The sequence below is a fragment of the Notechis scutatus genome, chromosome 12, assembly GCF_049901735.1.
Source record: "Notechis scutatus isolate UNSWTSFEM ecotype Mainland chromosome 12, rNotScu1.2, whole genome shotgun sequence".
Classification (NCBI taxonomy): domain Eukaryota; kingdom Metazoa; phylum Chordata; class Lepidosauria; order Squamata; family Elapidae; genus Notechis; species Notechis scutatus.
In genome coordinates this window covers 14202836-14222116 of record NC_142020.1, presented here as the reverse complement: position 1 = coordinate 14222116, position 19281 = coordinate 14202836, and the positions used below count along the sequence as shown (strand labels likewise).

Below are 19281 nucleotides of genomic sequence, written 5' to 3'. Positions count from 1 at the left end.
ATTTATTTTCAAACCAGCCACCTTTCCATATGTCTCTATCTTTTCTATCAATTTTGATGCTGTTTCTAAAGGGTGTTCTAAGATGAAAACCAGATCATCCGCAAATGCTTGCAGCTTAAATTCTTCCTTTTTGATTTTCATTCCTTTTATATTCTTTTCATCTCTAATATTTCTGTTTAGCACTTGCAAAGTTAACACAAACAACAAAGGTGATAGTGGGCACCCTTGTCATGTTCCTTTTCTTATATTGATAGAGTCTGTCAGTTCTCCCTCTATCATTACCTTTGCCGTTTGCTTATAGTATATAGCTTCTATTGCTTGAATAAATTTTCTAGCAAAACCCATCTGTTCTAACAGTAATAACATGAATCGCCAATTCACATTATCAAATGCCTTCTGTGCATCTAGAAATATCAGAGCCATTTGTTTTTAAAGGATGTGCCTCGTAGTATTCCAAAGTATCCAAGATTACTCTCATATTGTCTTTAATTTGTCTCTTTGGCAGAAATCCATTTTGATCAGGATGGATAAAATTATTTAAATATTTTTTTAAGTCTTTCTGACAATATTTGGCCCTTCTTCAGTCTATGACTAGCACTTTTCCTAATTCAGCAACCAAACAGAGCTAATAGAAGCATTTCTCAAGCTTTAACAGGTGTAAGGCTTCAACTCCCAGAATTCCCCAGCCTCCCATCTTAAAATTTCCCTGACATGCTGGCTGGGGAACCCTGGGAGTCGAAGTCCACATTTCTTGAAGGTTGAGTGGTCTCTAGCAGAAGACAGGAGAGACAAATGGGCAGGCAGAAATAGAGAAAGAAGAGAGGTGTGGGATCTTTCCACTCTTTAAGCCATTGCTGAATAGAATTTCAGCTGCGTTGCCTCGCCTCCTTGGAATCAATATCGCATGTATTGCAAAAAGTTCTAATGCTTGTGTTAATGAGTTTACCAGTCCCTGGAGGCAGAGGTAGTATTCAGCAGGTTTTGGCTGGTTCTGGAGAACCGGTAGCGGAAATTTTGAGTAGTTTGGAGAACTGGCAAATGCCGCCTCTGACTGGCCCCACCAACCCCATCTCTTCTCTGCTTCCCATTGAGTCCCAGCTGATCGGCTGGGTCTCCTTTGGTTGCCCTGCCCAGGAGAACGGAGCTGGAAAGCAGGTTAGAGGGGTGCGGAAGGGAAATGAGGATTTTGCAGTATGCTTCCCCTGCCACGCCCACCAAACCACGCCCACAGAACCGGTATTAAAAAAAAATTGAATCCTACCACTGCTCTGGAGGTTTGTGTTGCAAATGAACACTGGATCGTGATTTCTTTTTCTTTTTTGCATACCTTGGGCTGTTTCTGTCATTCCCTCTTTTGCAGGTCTGGAAAGACTTACATATTTGCGTCAAAGCATTTAACGAGCAAAATCCCCGTCCTTAAAACTAAACGCAAGAAAACAAAACTTCTCGGTCTTAAGACTCAATCCCCTCTTCCTATCTCCCTTCTCAAGGAGCTGCATCCACAAAACTGTGTGGAATTAATCTGCCTTACTGGTTTTTCAAACCCTTCGAGCACTTTTGCCCCTTGTGACTTCAAAACTCTCCCTTTACAAACTTGGCAGGCGGGTGTGTGTGTGTGTGTGTGTGTGTGTGTGTGTGTCAGGAGCGAGGGGATCCCCAGGAAGAGAAAGAGGGCATTGATACAGATGCTGATGCAGCTTGGCTCAGCAGGTTCCTCCCGTATCTGTTCCTCTGCACGTATCAAACCGAAACCTGTCACTCACCACTTGTAATTAGAAGGGCTCTTGCAGCTGGCAGCCCATTCAGGTCAGCTTCTGCGCCCACACCTTCCTGGCCTTTGCTTCTCTGTTTCATTTTTAAATACAGGCAGTGCTTGACTTATGACCATCAGTCTTCCGTCCTTCCGAGGTGGGTAAAAGGAGGACCCAGATTGTTGTGGGCAAGAGGCTGGCTCTGTAAACCGCTTAGAGAGGGCTGTGAAGCAGTATATAAGTCTGAATGCTATTGCCCTTCCTTCCTTCCTTCCTTCCTTCCTTCCTTCCTTCCTTCCTGGGTGCGCAGGGGTTAGAATGCAGTATTGCAGGCTAACTCTACTGATTGCTAGCAGTTTGATCCTGACTGGGTCAAGGTTGACTCTGCCTTCCATTCTTCTGAGGTGATTAAAATAAGGACCCAGATTGTTGGGAGCAACAGGCTGACTCTGTAAACCGCTTAGAGAGGGCTGTAAAGCCCTGTGGAGCGGTATATAAGTCTAAGTGCTATTGCTATCCTTCCTTCCTTCCTTCCTTCCTTCCCTCCCTTCCTTCCTTCCTTCCTTCCTTCCATTGCTTATTGCTGATTGCTTATTGTACCCTATGACTATCATTAAGTGTTGCACCTTATGATTCTTGACTCTTGATTAATGTATCTTTTCTTTTATGTACCCTGAGAGCATTTGCACAAAGACAAATTCCTTGTGTGACCAATCACACTTGGTCAATAAAGAATTCTATTCTATTCTATTCTATTCTATTCTATTCTATTCTATTCTATTCTATTCTATTCTATTCTATTCTATTCTATTCTATTCTATTCTACTCTACTCTACTCTACCTATCCTACCCTATCCTATCCTATCCTATCCTATCCTATCCTATTCTATTCACAGTGCTTAGAATACAGTATTTCACGCTAACTCTGCCCATAGACCAGGAGTTTGATCCTGACCAGCTCAAGGTTTACTCAGCCTTCCATCCTTCCGAGGTCAATAAAATGAGGACACAGATTGTTGGGGGCAAGAGGCTGATGCTGAGAAGGCTGTATAAGCACTGTGAAGCGGTATATAAGTCTAAGTGCTACTGCTATCCTTCCTTCCCTTCCTTCCTTCCTTCCTTCCCTCCCTCCCTTCCTTCCCTCTATTCCCTTTCTCATTCTCCTTCCTGGTGGTGCGGTGGTTAGAATGAAGTATTGCAGGCTAACTCTGCCCACTGCCAGCAGTTCGAATCTCACCAGGCCCAAAGGTTGACTCAACCTTCCATCCTTCCGAGGTCAATAAAAGGAGGACCCAGATTGTTGGGGGCAAGAGGCTGACTCTGTAAACCGCTTAGAGAGGGGCGGGGCCAGCCAGGAGTGGGATTTGGGGGTTCTCCAAACTGCGCAGAATCTTAGTTAGGAGCTCTCCCGAACCCCTGCGAACCCCCAGCAGCCCATCCCAGGTGATGCAAGCGAATTTGGCCCCCAAAGTTGTAGGCTTCAGCCCCGGGAAAGAATACGAGGGTGTTAAAGAGTGATCAATTCTCACGTGAAGCTGGAAAAAAAACGAGTGACAAGGGAAAGAACACAAGGGACAGACCCGACCAAGCAGGGCAAAAAAGAAAAATTTCTATAGTCAGAGAGGCACCGCGGAAAAGGCCATCTGTACAAGCCAGAGGGCATCTGGGAGAATTAATGGGACTTAAGAGGCTCCTTCTGAGGCAGGTTTAGGCAGGTCAAGGTGGAATGAGCTCCAACTCATGCTTCAGAAAGAGAGAGAGAGAGAGAGAAACAGCCCTGGGCCTTGAGACGGTGCAGGTTTTTCTGCCGGAATAGGTGGAATCATGGAATCATGGAGGCCACGTATTTGCCATATCTTTATTGCACTGGGACCACACTGCAAACAAATCCACGGAAAGGAGGAGAAAGATGAAAGAAAGAAAGAAAGAAAGAAAGAAAGAAAGAAAGAAAGAAAGAAAGAAAGAAAGTGAAAGAAAGAAAGAAAGAAAGAAAGAAAGAAAGAAAGAAAGAAAGAAAGAAAGAAAAAAGAAAGAGAAGAAAGAAAGAAAGAGAGAGAGAAGAGAAAGAAAGAAAGAAAGAAAGAAAGAAAGAAAGAAAGAAAGAAAGAAAGAAAGAAAGAAAGAAAGAAAGAAAGAAAGAAAGAAAGAAAGAAAGAAAGAAAGAGGCAGGGAGGGAGAAAGGGAGGGAGAAAGAAGGAAGGAGGATGGAAAGAAAAGAGGGATGGAGAAAGAAGGAAAGAAGGGAGGAGAGATGGAAGGAAAAGAGGGAGGGACAGAGGGATGGAGGGAGGGACAGAGGGAGGGAGGGAGGGAAGGAAGGGGGAGGGGGTGGAAAGGAAGGAGGGAGGGAGGGAGGGAGAAAGAAGGAAGGGAGGAGAGAGAATGGAAGGAAAGGAGGGAGAGAGAGAGGGAGAAAGGAGACAGGATGGATGGAGAAAGGAAGGAGAGAGGATGGAGAGTGGGAAGGAGAAAGGAAGGAGACAGCATGGAAGGAGGAGGGAGGGAGGGAGGGAGGAAGAAGGAAGAAAGAAAGGAAGAAAGGAAGGAAGGAAGGAGGAAGCCATAAAATTCTACTGCTGCTGAAAGCAGCTTCTTGTTTTTTTCCCCTTTAATCTGTGTTTTTTTTTTTAAACTGGGATATGTATATATTTACATAAAAGTAAGCTATCAAAAGCAGACTTGAGAAAAAGCAGCAGCTCAGCTTCAGCAGTCCAGGAAGAGAAGAAAGAGCTGCTACCTTTCGGATGGATAAATAGTACAATTTATCTGTGGCTGTTTTTTTTCTTTTTTAAACATCACTCTGTAAAACCGCATTCAAGTATTCTCGCCGGTGCACGGATTGTCCCGCTCTCCTTTTTAACGAAGCTGCTGCACTTCTGCAGAGCGTTGTCCTTTCTGGGGTGGGGTTTGTTTGGGGTTTTTTTTGCTTTTGCCTTAGCCGTAGATGGATCAGTCTTGGAAATGTTGGGGAGCAAGTGGGGGACCTTTGGCAGCCCTGAAGGAGCAAGAGAAAAGGAGAATAACGCCTTCAAAGTAGACACAAGGAAGTATGATTTCACAACCACGTTGAAGGAAACCTCCGTAAGCGTGGCCTTCTCCGTTCCTGGCCCTTCCTTCTCTCCCTTAGTTAGGGAGAAAATATATATGCGCAGGGTTCCAAAATTCCTAATCCCTTCACCTCTTTCACTACTCCGACCACCCACAAACCCAGATTCAGATCTAGGATAGCTTCAAGGTGGGACTTCTCTTCTTTGGATTCCTCTTGGAGACCACCTTGAGAGTGGTAAACCTCAGTCAATCCCTTCCTCGTCCAAAGGTAGCGTTTTCCGTTTATTAAAAACAAAAGAAAGAGCAACACAACACAACCGTCTCCTCTATAAATACAAAATATTAAATAAAGACCGGCTTTCTGTACAAAGGAAAAGGAGGGAAGGAATGAAGAGGGTTGCTCCAACCAGTGAGACGATCCCGTTTCACAATCTTCCATATTTTTTCCCCCTCCTAATTTGATAGGATCAGTTTGGAAAACTGCGATGAGGACAAGTGGATGTCTTTTCCTCCAGATGCAGTCGGCGTCCAGGATAGGTGGACAGCTTTTTGGCATTTCCTACACGAGATCTTCTCAGCAGGGTGTTGCGCTGAAGGATTGGGGAGGAGAAAGAAGGTGGGGGCACGAAATCACTTGCCGCTTGGAGAAATGAAAGCTCAGACGGGAGAGAGAAGGTGGGGCTTGCCAGAAGCTCCGCCCACAGGTGGACTCCAAAGCCCTCGTTGGTGAAGATGGAGAATAATTTAGAAGCTAAGGCAAGCGAGGCTGGATGGAAAAAAAACCATGGCAGGTGGATGGACCACATCCACTTGAGAACACGTGGATTGCCCCGAGGGCTGTTGGCGGCCGAGCTTCCTGTTATTCTCAGTCTAGTCTGTTGCAGAGTCTACACCTTAGCTACTTGGAGAACAATTAGAAGAGCAATTTCTGAATTCACTGAATTCAAATGTGGCCTACACACAGTCTTTCGCGAGACTGTTGGGATGGTGGCTTGGTTGACGTGTTGGTCTTCTTCCGTGGCGTTGAAGGAAGTCTGTCCATTTCACTACCTCTCAGTCGTGATGGTGCTCCTAGGGGAGGCAAAGTCATTCTCCACCACCTTGTTGTAACTTTCTTTTTCTATACAGTCCCTGACGGCCTGGAGGACTACCCGGAGCCTCCGATCCATCGCTTCGAGGTGTAGTTTGTACAAGATGGGGGCGATTTTGTCCTCCAGCAAGGACTCTTCCATCAGCTGGCTCAGTTTGTACTCCTCTTTGGCCAGGAGCTGCAAACGCAGGTAGGTGGACTTCCGTATTCTAGGAAAAAGAAACAATTGGAAGGTGAGAGGTGGAGCGTGTTTGGGCTATGTTTTTTTTTTTTAAAAAAAACCAATCCTGTGTTTAGCAGAATTGGTTTCTGGAAGGACTAATTCTGGATTCCAACTACATGGGCTACCATGATTCAACTCTGAGCAGCTGGTTTAATCCATACAGAAAATTCTGTCTGTCTATCTGCCATCTATCTATCTATTATCTATCCATCTGAATATCATCTCTTTCTCCTTCCCTCCCTTTCTCTCTCTCTTCTTCCATCTATCTATCTATCATCTATCTATCTCTATCTATCTATCTATCTATCTATCTATCTATCTATCTATCTATCTATCATCTATCTCTATCTATCTATCTATCTATCTATCTATCTATCTATCTATCTATCTATTATCTATCTATCTATCTATCTATCTATCTATCTATCTATCTATCTATCTTTTATCTATCATCTATCTATCTATCTATCTATCTATCATCTATCTATCTATCATCTATCTATCTATCTATCTATCTATCTATCTATCTATCTATCTATCTATCTATCTATCTATCTATCTGTCTATCTATCTATCTATCTATCATCTATCTATCTATCTATCTATCTATCTATCTATCTATCTATCTATCTATCTATCTATCTATCTATCTATCTATCTATCTATCTTTTATCTATCTATCTATCTATCTATCTATCTATCTATCTATCTATCTATCTATCTATCTATCCCTCCCCTTCTCTCTCTCCCATCTATCATTTATAATCCTCCCCATATGATCCCCATGAAGAGAAGAAGAAGGAAAAATAAATGCCAAACATACCGGCAACACTGATTTAAAGGCACCAAGATAGACAGTTCGTCGTGAGAATATTTCCCAAACCTACAGGAAAGAAGAACACAAGAACCATTCACTAGAAATATACTTTCTGTCTCAAATTCTTGGCGAAAAGTCAGGGCAGAAGCTGAATGCACTCTTTATTGCAATGGTTTGAGCCATGGGCTGAGCCAAAGAGGTGTTTTTGCAGGAAACGTGGGCAGCCCTCCCGAAGCCTCACCACAAGTCTTCAAAGAAAATATCTTTTTTTTTTCTTGACAATCTTCACAGGTCTATAAAGCAATGGAAAGTTGAACTGCACTCCTAAGCACAGTGTCAGGGCTCTGACAATCCAGCCCCATTCAGATCATGAGTCTCTAGCTGCATCTTTCAGAGTTTAAAAAATAATAATAACTTATTAGGAGTGAACATGCCGGTGCTACCTGGGTTTAGCCGCCACTGAGGCACATCATTCATCTCACCCTTGACCCTGGTCTTCCCCCACCCCCTGGATGTATATTCTCCAATGGGACACATCCATAGCCAAGAGCCATCAATCATGCTCTCCAGTAATAATCTTGCGTGCCAGGAGCTTCGGCTGCCTAGCAATTATCTATGAAAAATATTTAAGATATGCATTACTCCCCCACTCCCTTTCTGCTGTCAACTCTAAAAGACCAGAGAAGTATTTTTGAGTTGACACACAGTCATGGTTTCACTTTGCTTAATGACCGAGTTGCTGGTCCCAACTGTGGTCACTAAATGAGGATGACCTATATAGGTTGCAGGTCTCTGAGCTAGAAAAAAAACTAGTGTTCTGGTTAAGTGACCTATGGGCAAATTTATGCCTTTTTTCAAGCAAAAGAAAAGTGGTGAAGAATAACCCAGAATAAAAAGGAAAGATGTAAGTTATGATCAACCAAACCCTCCCATAATTACCCTCTTCCATTGTCTAAGTGGATAATAAAAGTATTATTTCCAAACTTCTCAAAGGTCTCGTAATGGTGTCGATCCATATTACCTGGAAAGAGGAGGAAAAATAAGAAAAAAAAATGTTTAGCAGAATGTCCTATTGGAGATCTTAAGCAAATTATAGTATACGAACACAGAACATGGAATAATAGGTTTAGAAGGGACCTGCTCCTTGCTCAAGCACCATTCTGGCTGTCCAATGTCTTTCAAGAAGAAACTGGGTTACCTTGTGATCCTTCATCCCATGATCAAAATCAACCTAGAACTAAGAAGAAATTTCCTGGCAGAGGAATAGATTAGGGGAAGCCTTCAGAAGTTGTGGGTGCTCCAACCCTGGAGGCTTTCAAGAAGAGATTGGACAGCCATTGGACTCAAATGGTGGAGGGTCTCCTTCTTAGAGCAGGGGGTTGGACTAGAAGACCTCCAAGGTCCCTTCCAACTCTGATATTCTGCTATTTGTGTCACCTAAGGAAGTCATTAATGTTGTGCCACTGCCAAATAAGCCAAGGCAACAACTAGCAGCAAAAAAAAATAATAATCCACAAATTCTACACGTTCTACCACGAAAGGTAAAAGGTAAAGGTTCCCCTTGCACATATGTGCTAGTCGTTTCCGGCTCTCAGGGGCAGTTGCTCATCTCCATTACAAAGCCGAAGAGCCAGCGCTGTCCGAAGACGTCTCCGTGGTCATGTGGCCGGCAGGACTAAACGCCGAAGGTGCACGGAGGAACGCTGTTCCCTTCTTCCCACCAAAGTGGCCCCTATTTTTCTATTTGCATTATTTACGTGCTTTCGAACTTCTAGGTTGGCAGAAGCTGCTGGGATGAGTAACGGGAGCTCACTCCGTTACGCGGCGCTATGGATTCGAACCGCCGCACTGCCAACCTTTCTGATCGACAAGCTCAGCGTCTTAGCCACTGAGCCACTGCGTCCTACCACTAAAACTGCCCAAATTCTAAGTGGACTACTCCATTTCAGAAGGTGACAAACATACCCATCAGAAAATCAAATATGGTCATGTCCATTATATCCAAGATCCTGGTTCCCCGATCGTAAGGTGGCGTTTGCTTAACCTCTTCACAATATTCGGGGTCAACTTCCCACCTGGATGAGACAGGAAAAAAAAAATACAGATTGGGAAGGTTAGCCACCAACAGTGCTCTACGTTTTGATTGAGTGGGTGAGTGTGAGTTTAAAAGAGGAAATATGCCCATCTATATTTTAAAGATGTAACCCTCCTCCCACTTATGATCTTGTGGAAGGAGCAGAACGTTGCTGAACTCCCACAGGGGAAAATAATTTTTTAAAAATGCCTTGATAGGAATAAGAGTAGCTTGAAAGGGTTCAGAAAAAAAACCCCTCTATATTCCTATCCCACTATCTGGACTGGACTATAACGATACACAAAGAGGGGGAGGGGGCTTCCTTCCTTGCCACTTCTGTTAATTCTTAAGTCAATTTTAGCATTAATATTTGCTATTTGGACACGTTAATGTTTTCTCCTGTTGTTTAATTGGTGGTTAGCTGCCCAGAATCCTCCCTACGCAAGACAGACGGCCGATAAGTTTAATTAACAAATAAATAAATTTATGACCTAGGGTTGGTTAACTGGCTAGAGTGGCCTTCAACCATGAGATGGTCAGCAAATAAATTTGATAATATTAATAGAAGGAATGAATAAATGAATGAATGAGAAACTTCCTAACAGCGAGGACAATTAACCAGTGGAACAGCTTGCCTTCAAAAATTGTGGATGCTCCATTACTGATGGATTAGCATCTACTAATTGTGGATGCTACATTTTTAAGAAGAGATTGGACAGTCACTTGTCTCAAATACTATAGATTCTCCTGCTTGAGCAGGGGGCTGGACTAGAAGACCTCAAAGGCCCCTTCCATATTCCTATTCTATTCTATTCTATTCTATTCTATTCTATTCCATTCCATTCCATTCTTCTTGTACCCTAGGACTATCATTAAGTGTTGTACCTTATGATTATTGACTCTTGACAAATTTATCTTTTCTTTTATGTACCCTGAGAGCAGTTGCACCAAGACAAATTCCTTGTGTGTCCAATCACACTTGGCCAAAAAAGAATTCTATTCTATTCCATTCCATTCTATTCTATGCTATGTTATGCTTTGCTATGGTATGCTATGCTATGGTATGCTATTCTATTCTATTCTATTCTATTCTATTCTATTCTATTCTATTCTATTCTATTCTATTCTATTCTATTCTAGTTCTTCATTACACTGTTCTATTCTATTCTATTCTATTCTATATTCTATTCTACTTTTATTCTATTTTCTATTCTATTCTATATTCTATTCTATATTCTATTCTATTCTATTCTATTCTATTCTATTCTATTCTATTCTATTCTATTCTATTCTATTCTATTCTATTCTATTCTATTCCATTCCATTCCACTCCACTCCACTCCACGCTACTCTACTCTACTCTAGAAGCAATGAATGAATGAATGAATGAATGAATGAATGACAGGAGAAAAAATGCAAGGAAATTATTATTTCTCCCATACCTGCAAAATAAGTGCAAAATAAGTTGGATTCAAGTTTAATTAGGGCAAAAGCTTTAGTCCTACTGCATGAAAACCCAGAAGTTCTGGTGTTTTGGTTTTAGAGTTTAGAACAAACTCGACATCTGGGTTGAATGATGGCGTGGGCCATGCAGATAAAGCCCAGCCTCTGCTCTTCATCTTCCCACTGTGTCTCTTCTACATTTGGCACGCTGATGACTTCGTTCTGCTCAGCGGTGGTGGGATTAAAAGTCTGGCTAGGCACCAATGGTGAACTGACAGCTTGCTGCGTGGGGGTTGCAGCGGAAGCAGCAGGACGCCTTTTAGCCACAAACACTTACTCGGCTTTCTTGCGTTTATGGTAGGAACGTCGCCATGGGTTTCTCCAGGTTTTCCGTTTGGCTAAAGACAAATCGGGCAAAAAGGCAGCCATGGAGCCTTCAATCTGGTCTGGTTTGCCACAAAGGGCGTGCTCTGTTGAACAGTAGTAGGAGCATTCTCCGTAGAAGCAGATGTTATTGGCTGCAGAAAGAAGGAGAGAGACATGGTGGACAACTGATACGGGTGGAAGAGAATATCTGTGGCTCAAGGGGTCCTGGGTGCTCTTTGAGTTGGGTTGTTTTTTATGGATGCTTCATGACCCAACTAGGTAACATCATCAGGGTTGGAAGGGGATAGAGACAGGGAAAGGAGGAGGAGGAGAGCTGCGAGGTCTTTGGTGCTCTCTGAGCTTGGTGGTTTTCTTGCAGATCTTTCATTACCAAACTAGGTAACATCATCAGTACTAGAAGGGAGTGAGGTTTGCAGAATGAAGAAATAGGAGGGGGAGGAGGGGGAAGAGGAGGAGGACTGTGCGGTCCTTGGTGCTCTCTTGGTCCTTGGAGGTTGGATGTTTTCTTGTGGATGATTCATGACCCAACTACTGGTAGTAACATCATCACTGCTAGAAGAGAGTTGGGTTTGTGGAATAGAGGAGGAGGAGAACTATGGGGTCCATGATGCTCTTTGAGTTTGGTTGATTTTTATAGGTGTTCCATGACCCAACTAAGTAACATCATCAGTGTCAGAAGGAAGTTGGATTGGTGGGAGTGTTTTATTCTTGGTGGTTCCTTAATTAGGCTATTGTTTATTGTTAGCTTTTTGTCTATGTTGGTAGTTCCTTGATTGGGGTTCCGTTTACTTCTTGATTGTGGGTCTAGTGTGGAGTTAATCTCTCGTTATTTGGATGTTGATTGCTGAAGAGGAGGTGTTTTGGTCTTTTTGTTTCCTTCTGGTCTTTTTTTTTTAAATTGTTTCTTTCAAATGGTATGTAAATGTCATTTATCTCTACGTGCCTGTTGATGGCCGATTTGTCTGAGTACCAGACTTCCAGGAATTCTCTAATGTTTTTGAACTTGGCTTGGTTTATTAGGGGAGCAATCCCCACTCCCTTCTACCCTGATGACGTTACCCAGTTTGGTAATGAAACATTTGCAAGAAAACAACGTAGTTCAGAAAGCACCAAGGACCCCACAACCGACATCTTCTGGAATCAGAAACCGGATTTTATGGAGACCCCTAAGGGGGAACTAAACTCCTCCAAAAGAAGTGGGTGTGATGACCCGGGGCATGGCACAAAAGCAACAAAGTCACAAAAGTAGGTAAAGTCCCTTTAATACCTCCAACATGGCCCCCAATGTCCAGTTATCATTGGCTGGAGAAAAAACTCTCCCAAGAACAGTCTTTAAAGGGAAGAAATTCAGTCCGAACCCAAAGTACATATAGATTATAAATAAAAACCAACACAAACCATGCTGCAGCAATTAATGGGACAGGGCAGGATAAGGAATTGCAGAGTTCAAAAGCTAATGAAACACACGCAGTTGACAGGATGCCAGAACTCAGATAAGACTTGATAAACCAAAATAATTCATGCTTTGCTTCCAGCAAGGTGCTGTGTGCAAACACCCTTTTTAAATCCTGTTTTCCCAGCTGCAGCTAATGAAGGGAATCAGGGCCCTTTTCTCCCCCGTAACCCACATTGCTCCCTTCTCCATTCCTCCCTGCATGCCCTAGGATGAAGAAGGGGTGGGCCTGGGCCTTCCTCTGAATGCCCAGCTGGACTGTGCCTTTCCCCAGTTTCCTCCCCAGCCACCGGAGCTACACTCCCACTCCCTGTGAGCTACTCAACTTCCACCTCGGAATCAGATTCCAACAGGGGCATGACAGCGGGCCAGGGAGCGAGTAGAACAAGGAGAACCTCTGAAACAGTTGCCACAGATCACAGAAACATCCTTGGACCTATAGAAATAAGAGCTTTTGATCTGATCATTAAAGAACGAAAACCATCTTCCCATTGTCCCCTTGCCAAGGTCATTTTTCTGGGCTCAAGGGGATGATCTTGTGACTTGCTGAGAACTGGCTGACATGCCTAAGCCGACTGTTTGATTTCACTTTTTTATATTTGCCCAAATCAGCTTTTTCAACAGCTGCTGACTCAGACAAGCAAGTGTGAACTCAGTCCGCTTTCAAGCTGGCACCGGATGGTGAGAAAACTCTGCCAGCAGCGAGAAATCTGTGAATGAGGGCGAGTTGTGAACCAACTGTCGTTATTTCAGCTCCTGCACGCTGGCGTTTCTCAACCGCCAAGTGTGGTTCCAGTCACTGTAAGTGCTGATAGTGGTAGCACCGGACTTACGACCACAAGGGAGCCCCCAGATTTCTGTGGTTAAGTGGGACATTTGTGAAGCGAGTTTCACCCCATTTTACGACCCTTTCTTGCCACAGTTGCTGCAGTTTGATAAGCGAGTAACCCATTGAATCTGGCTTCCTCCCACCCATGGACTTCGCTTGTCGGAAGGCCGGGAAAAGGGATCACGTGGCCCTGGGAACTGTGCCCGTCATAAATAGGAGCCTTGACTTCACTTGTTTGAAGTCGGTTGCGTGACTTTGGGACACAGAAACGGTCGTAAGCACGAACCAGGTTGCCGAACGTCTGAATTCGGATCACACGATCAGGCTACAAAGGTGGTAACCGTGAAAAAGGGCCGCAGGTCACATTGTTCAGTGCTGTTGTAAGTGTGAACGGTCGCTAACTTTCCCATCCAGCCTCCGACAAGCGAAGTAAACCGGGGGGGACAGACGGGGACCTGGATTCACTTAACGGCTGAGTGATTCACTTAACAACTGCAGGGTCCAAAGAGGTGGTAACATTGCACACAACTCACTTCACAAACGACGGCTGCAAGTCGAGAACGACCGGTTTGTCTGACGTCAATTCCCAGAAACAATCGTTTCTCTGACGTCAATTCCCACACCATTTGAAACAATCGTTTCTCTCCCTTGGTGATAAGGACAATTTAACAGCTTGTCCCCTATTCTTCCCTTCCCGGCGTCAGAACCTGGGGAATGCAAATAATCCTGAGCACGTTCTTTAAAAAAAAATCTAAAAGAAAATTTAAAAAAGGGGGAAAGATTCTAATCTCCCTTTCTTCTTTCAAGCCAGTGAAGCAGAGCTGCTATTGTCAATTTCCCAAAGGGTGGGTGGGGGGAATGGGGGAGGGGGAACGACAGGGGTGGAAATCCATAAACCTCTGTGATTGGTCAAGAGGAACAAAAGTCCCCAGAACTCGCATTGATTTTCGGCAAATGATTATTTCGAAAATTACAGCCGGAGTTATTGAAGTTTTCTCTCCCACCTGAGTGCTAACAAATCATTCCTTCGCGCCATTCTTTCAGGCAAGCGGAGAGCTAGCAAAGATGTAGAAATGCATTTCAGGGAATGACTGGTCTATTTCCATTCATTGCACCGGGTGCAATGTTTTCCTTCCTCCCTCTCTCCCTCCCTCTCTCCCTTTTCCTTCCTTCCTTCCCTCCCTCTTTTTCTTCTCTCTCTGCTCTCCTACTCCTCCCTCTCTTCCTTCCCTCCCTCTCTCCCTTTTCCTTCCTTCCTTCCTTCCTTCCTTCCTTCCTTCCTTCCTTCCTTCCTTCCTTCCTTCCTTCCTTCCTTCCTTCCTTCTCCAACATCTCTCTCTTCCCTCCCTCTTTTCTTTCCTCTTTGCTCTCCCACTCCTCCTTCCTCCCTCTCTTCCTTCCTTCCTTCTCTCCCTCTCCCCTTTCCTTCCTTCCTCCCTCTCTCCTCCCTCCCCTCCCTCCTTTCTTCTCTATCTCTCTTCCCTCCCTCTTTTCTTCCCTCTCTGCTCTCCCACTCCTCCTTCCCTCCTCTCTCCCTTTTCTTCCTTCCTTCCCCCCTCCATTCCCTCTCTCCTTTCTTTTCCAACATTTCTCTCTCCCTCCCTCTTTTTCTTCCCTCTCTGCCTCCCACTCTCCTTCCCTCCCTCTCTTCCTTCCTCCCTCTCTCCCTTTTCTTCCTTCCTTCCCTCCCTCCATTCCCTCTCTCCTTTCTTCTCCAACATCTGTCTCTTCCCTCCCTATTTTTCTTCCCTCTCTGCTCTCCCCACTCCTCCTTCCCTCCCTCCTTCCCTCATTTAAACATTTAAATCCATTTTAAAAGTCCATTTATCAGTGGACTTTTTCTTGTTTTGACGGGGAACAAGAATTATGCTTCCCCGATTCTTGTCTTTATCATGAGAACTTTCCAGCAAGGTCTCCTGGATATAGTACTGAGAGATTTGAGCTCAGCAGCATCAACCAAGCAGCAACCTTGCTACTAAAACGGAGTGAAAGATTCCAGCCTCTTGGGAGATGCAAAGCGCACTCCAAGGTCTACCTGGAATGGTTTCCAAGACAGAACATCACCAAAGCAACTGTGGATTTTCAGAGGCATGAAACGCCACGCTGGGGTTTAAGATCCCTTTCCTCTCCAGAAGCTGATATAATTCAGGCTTTGCACACACACACACACAACACTATCTCCTTTTGGACCACGAGAGGCAGCCAATCAAGCCTTTCGCCTGGCTGTAAATTGGGATTTGATTCAAATGTTTACATCGGCACCACCATCTTCTGGGTTTAATTTCTGGGGTTGCTGCTGTTGCCGTTATTAACTAAAGTCAATGGGGTTGTCCTTGCCAAAGCCCCCAAGCAGATGAACGTAACCAGAGTAAGGAACGCTGCTTTTCGGTAGCAGCAATTCAGACGCAACCACAAAGCGACAAAACAAAGCAGAAGTGCAGAAACAGGAAGGTTAGGATCCAGTGGGAAGCCAACATTTCCAGTTGGATCCTGCCTACTAGATCCCTGGCTTCCCTCTGGATGGAAATTATTCCTCAATTTTGCTGAACGCATCGGAGAGGCTCAATCACGAGGCTGACAAATTGATAAGACCAGGATGGCCACAAACCTTTTTGGTGGACCTGAACATTGATAGGTGCGATAGTTGATGGTCTTCGTTTTAATTGCTGCCTATTTTGATGCCCAGGTTATTATCTAAGTCTTCCCATACCTGGTGAGATAAAAAATGTCCTCCATAGTTTCTTGTCACGAGTAACGTCCCTTATTTCTCTGGTCATATTAACCAGTCTGCCTGCAACTGGTGGGACACGACGAAAATCCAGGATCCTGTAAGAAAAAAGCAGGAAGAGATGGTTTTAATCTGCTAAATCCCACAAAACAAAATCTTCTGCAGGATGGGCTTTAAATATCGTAATGGGTGAGTCAGTTAGACCTCATAATAATGTGCCAAAAAATAATGCAAAAAAGAGGGGGGTTGGAATAAGTCAAGATTAAAACCTGGCTTGTTCATTCTGCTTGTTGGATTTATTGAGATTTGAACACACGGGGCCTTAAAGAACTTGAGAAATGGTCTAGTGGGAACCTCTCCTAGGATGTACCAGTTCAGTCCTTCAGACTTTGGGAGAAGGTTTTCTTTTTAGTGCTACAGATAGAGACAATTTATAGGGGATTGTTCACCACAAGGATAGGTCTTCCCAGTGCTAATATTCACTTGGTGGAACTCTCTACCTTTGAAGGTATATCAGAAATCACCATCAATTCTACTTCACTGTGGACTTCCATGTGATCTCACATGGAGGAGGAGGAGGAGGAAGAGGAGGAGGAAGAAGAAGGAGGAGGAGAAGGAGGAGGAGAAGGAGGAGGAGAAGGAGGAGGAGGAGGAGAAGGAGGAGGAGGAGGAGAAGGAAGAGGAGGAGGAGGAGGAGAAGGAGGAGGAGAAAGAGAAGAAGGAGGAGAAGAAGGAGGAGGAGGAAGAGAAGAAGAGGAGGAGGAGAAGAAGGAAGGAGGAGGAGGAGGAGAGAAGAAGGAGGAGGAGGAGAAGGAAGAGGAGGAGAAGAAGAAGGAGGAGGAGGAGGAGGAGGAAGAGAAGAGAGGAGGAGGAGGAGGAGGAGGAGGAGGAGGAGAAGAAGAAGAAGAAGAAGAAGAAGAAGAAGAAGAAGAAGAAGAAGAAGAAGAAGAAGAAGAAGAAGAAGAAGAAGAAGAAGAAGAAGAAGAAGAAGAAGAAGAGAAGGAGAAGGAGGAGGAGGAAGAGAAGAAGGAGGAGGAGAAGGAGGAGGAGGAGGAGGAGGAAGAGAAGAAGGAGGAGGAGAAGAAGAAGAAGAAAGAGAAGGAGGAGGAGGAGGAGGAGGAAGAAGAACAACAACAGCAGAATGACCTCCTACACAATCCTGTTGCAAAATACTGAAAATCTGACTCAATTATTTGGACGTCCAAACACTGCATTCAGCTCACTCCCCTGCCCCCCATTTTACCCCTCTCCCCCTCCCACCGTTTACCTGTCCAGGTGAAATGCTGCAATCTCAGCATTGTGTCTCTCGTAGTCGGAAAAATAAAAGAAATCAGGGGGTGTTTCCTGCTCTCTCGTTTGCCTACAAAGGAAAGAGAAAAACAAATGCTCGGGTGACATAAAATGGCAAAGGGGGAATTCCTGATTTTTATCCATCCCTAAAAATGCATGCAACTTGTATTACCGTGGAGATTTTGGGGAAAAAAACCTGTACAAAACATAGCCTTGCCACGTTAATTTGGGGGATCCTTTTGCTCCCTATTATCACCTCCGGGTTGGGGTGCAGAAATCAGAGGGTCACCCAGCTGCCCCCAACCAGAAACTGAGTTAGAGAGAGGCACAGAGAAAAAGAAGAAGAAAAAGATTTAATTTACATTTTTCAATACATGCTGGCTTAATTCATCCTTTTCCCCATCAAATATGCAACCCACAACCGAATTTTCCTTCGGTTCTCGCACACCCGCTGAATTTCCCTCTTGCCTTTCTAAACAATTAGCCCGCCTAGGGCTGGCTTTGTGAATAAAAATTCTCCGCTAGGAAAACAGCACACAACAAGGCAGACATTCAGGAAAATTGCTTACACGGTGGGGAAATTGTGAGAAAACACGTGGTTTTAAACACGCAGGCTTTTTATAAAGCCTTGCACACTGGTGTAAAAACAAGAGAGGGCCAGGGTGTGTTTGGAAAACAAACAAACCAGGGGGAAAAAAAAAAGAGAAAGCAAAATATTTTAAAGTCACAAGATGGAGGGTGTGTAAGTTTTTCCTGGCTGAAGGCAGACACACAGCCTTGAGGCTAACCAAAGTAAGTAGGATTAGGACAAACATCAATATCGTCGGATTTTGTTGAACTTGAACATGACTTAAAATCAGCTTCGATGCATACCACCGTCACAAAATTTGTTGTATGGTCTTTTGTTTTTTAAAAGAGGCATTTATGTTCACAGCGATTTAATCTCAGTGCATCGATTAGCTAGCTTTATATGAAGGGACAGGCTGTATACACACAATAACTTTCTGACCTACAATGGGATGGAAGCCAGATTTGAAGGAAAACTCACGTTTGCAATGCACGTGAGTGGTGTTGGAAACATTAGGTGTTAGTGCAATTGGTAGAAGAGAATAGTTGTAGCTCAGGGTTGAACTGTGGGGTCCTTGGTGCTCTCTGAGCTTGGTGGTTTTCTTGCAGACGTTTCCTGACCCAACTAGGTAACATCATCAGTGCTAGAAGGGAGTGGGGTTTGCAGGAAGGAGGAGGAAGAGAAGGAGGACCTAAAACTCAGAGTTTGGTTGCAGATGTTTTGTGATCCAACCAGGTAACATCATCAATGCACTGAGTAACTCAATGCAATGCACTGATGATGTTTCTCAGAGAGCATCAAGGACCCCACAGTCTTCCCCTGCCCCCCCTGTCCTCCTCCACAAACCCTACTCCCTTCTAACACTGATGATGTTGCCTAGTTGGGTCATGAAACGTCTGCAAGAGAACGACCCAGTTCAGAGAGCACCAAGGACCCCACAATTAGTGCAATCATTGAGTCACAGCCTTGTCAGATTTCTGGAGATTTTTTTTTATGAACATTTATTTGCAAGTTTCTCTGCTATTAATGAAAAGAACGGCCTCTTCGCTGGTTCCCAGACCGTGGTGCAAAGAAATGAAATCCCCCCTTCAAATATATCCAGGGATGAAGTTCTAACTTGGAAATCAGCTCCGTGGCTAACATTTCTGCAAAAAAGCTTAACCCTTCCACCTTGGGAAATCTTAAGGAAAATGTCGTAAGAACCCTTGTTTGGAAATCAGTTCCTCTTTGCTGAGTCAGCTGCCCACACAAACACAGGCTCCATAACCGAGTTAACTCATTTTCTGGGATTGCACAATGCACCAAACCACCATCATTCACCCCAGGGGTGAGGCTTCCCAGCATGTTAAGCTCTAAAGTTGAATGTTCAGCCAGACATTGCATGTTTTGGGATTTGTGGAAGGAGGCTGATACTCCATGGTAAACCCATGTAAAGCCTTGGGTTGTTGTGTCAGTGCTTGCTCCTAGAAGTACACAACCACAATCTGGTTTTCCCACAGACAGTCACATTCGTGTCTTGCAAGCCAGGGTTACTTCTTCTTAGAAAACTGGCCCCACCGAATGACGAATATTTGGGACGC

The 19281-nt window shown here is 44.2% G+C and overlaps 1 protein-coding gene across 1 annotated transcript in view; it reads right to left on the bottom strand.

The window, feature by feature from the left end:
* Nucleotides 1-5060: 5060 nt before the first annotated feature.
* FAM20C (FAM20C golgi associated secretory pathway kinase) overlaps nucleotides 5061-19281 on the bottom strand; it is a 55308-nt gene continuing 41087 nt past the window's right edge. Inside the window, exons 4-10 of the mRNA XM_087942197.1 lie at nucleotides 17111-17203; nucleotides 15826-15941; nucleotides 10784-10964; nucleotides 8895-9004; nucleotides 7869-7950; nucleotides 6936-6995; nucleotides 5061-6098 (exon numbers count right to left, since the gene is read on the bottom strand). Of these exons, the coding sequence (XP_087798323.1) occupies nucleotides 5846-6098; nucleotides 6936-6995; nucleotides 7869-7950; nucleotides 8895-9004; nucleotides 10784-10964; nucleotides 15826-15941; nucleotides 17111-17203 (895 nt within the window). The 3' untranslated portion in view covers nucleotides 5061-5845. The remainder of the gene's footprint in view (nucleotides 6099-6935; nucleotides 6996-7868; nucleotides 7951-8894; nucleotides 9005-10783; nucleotides 10965-15825; nucleotides 15942-17110; nucleotides 17204-19281) is intronic.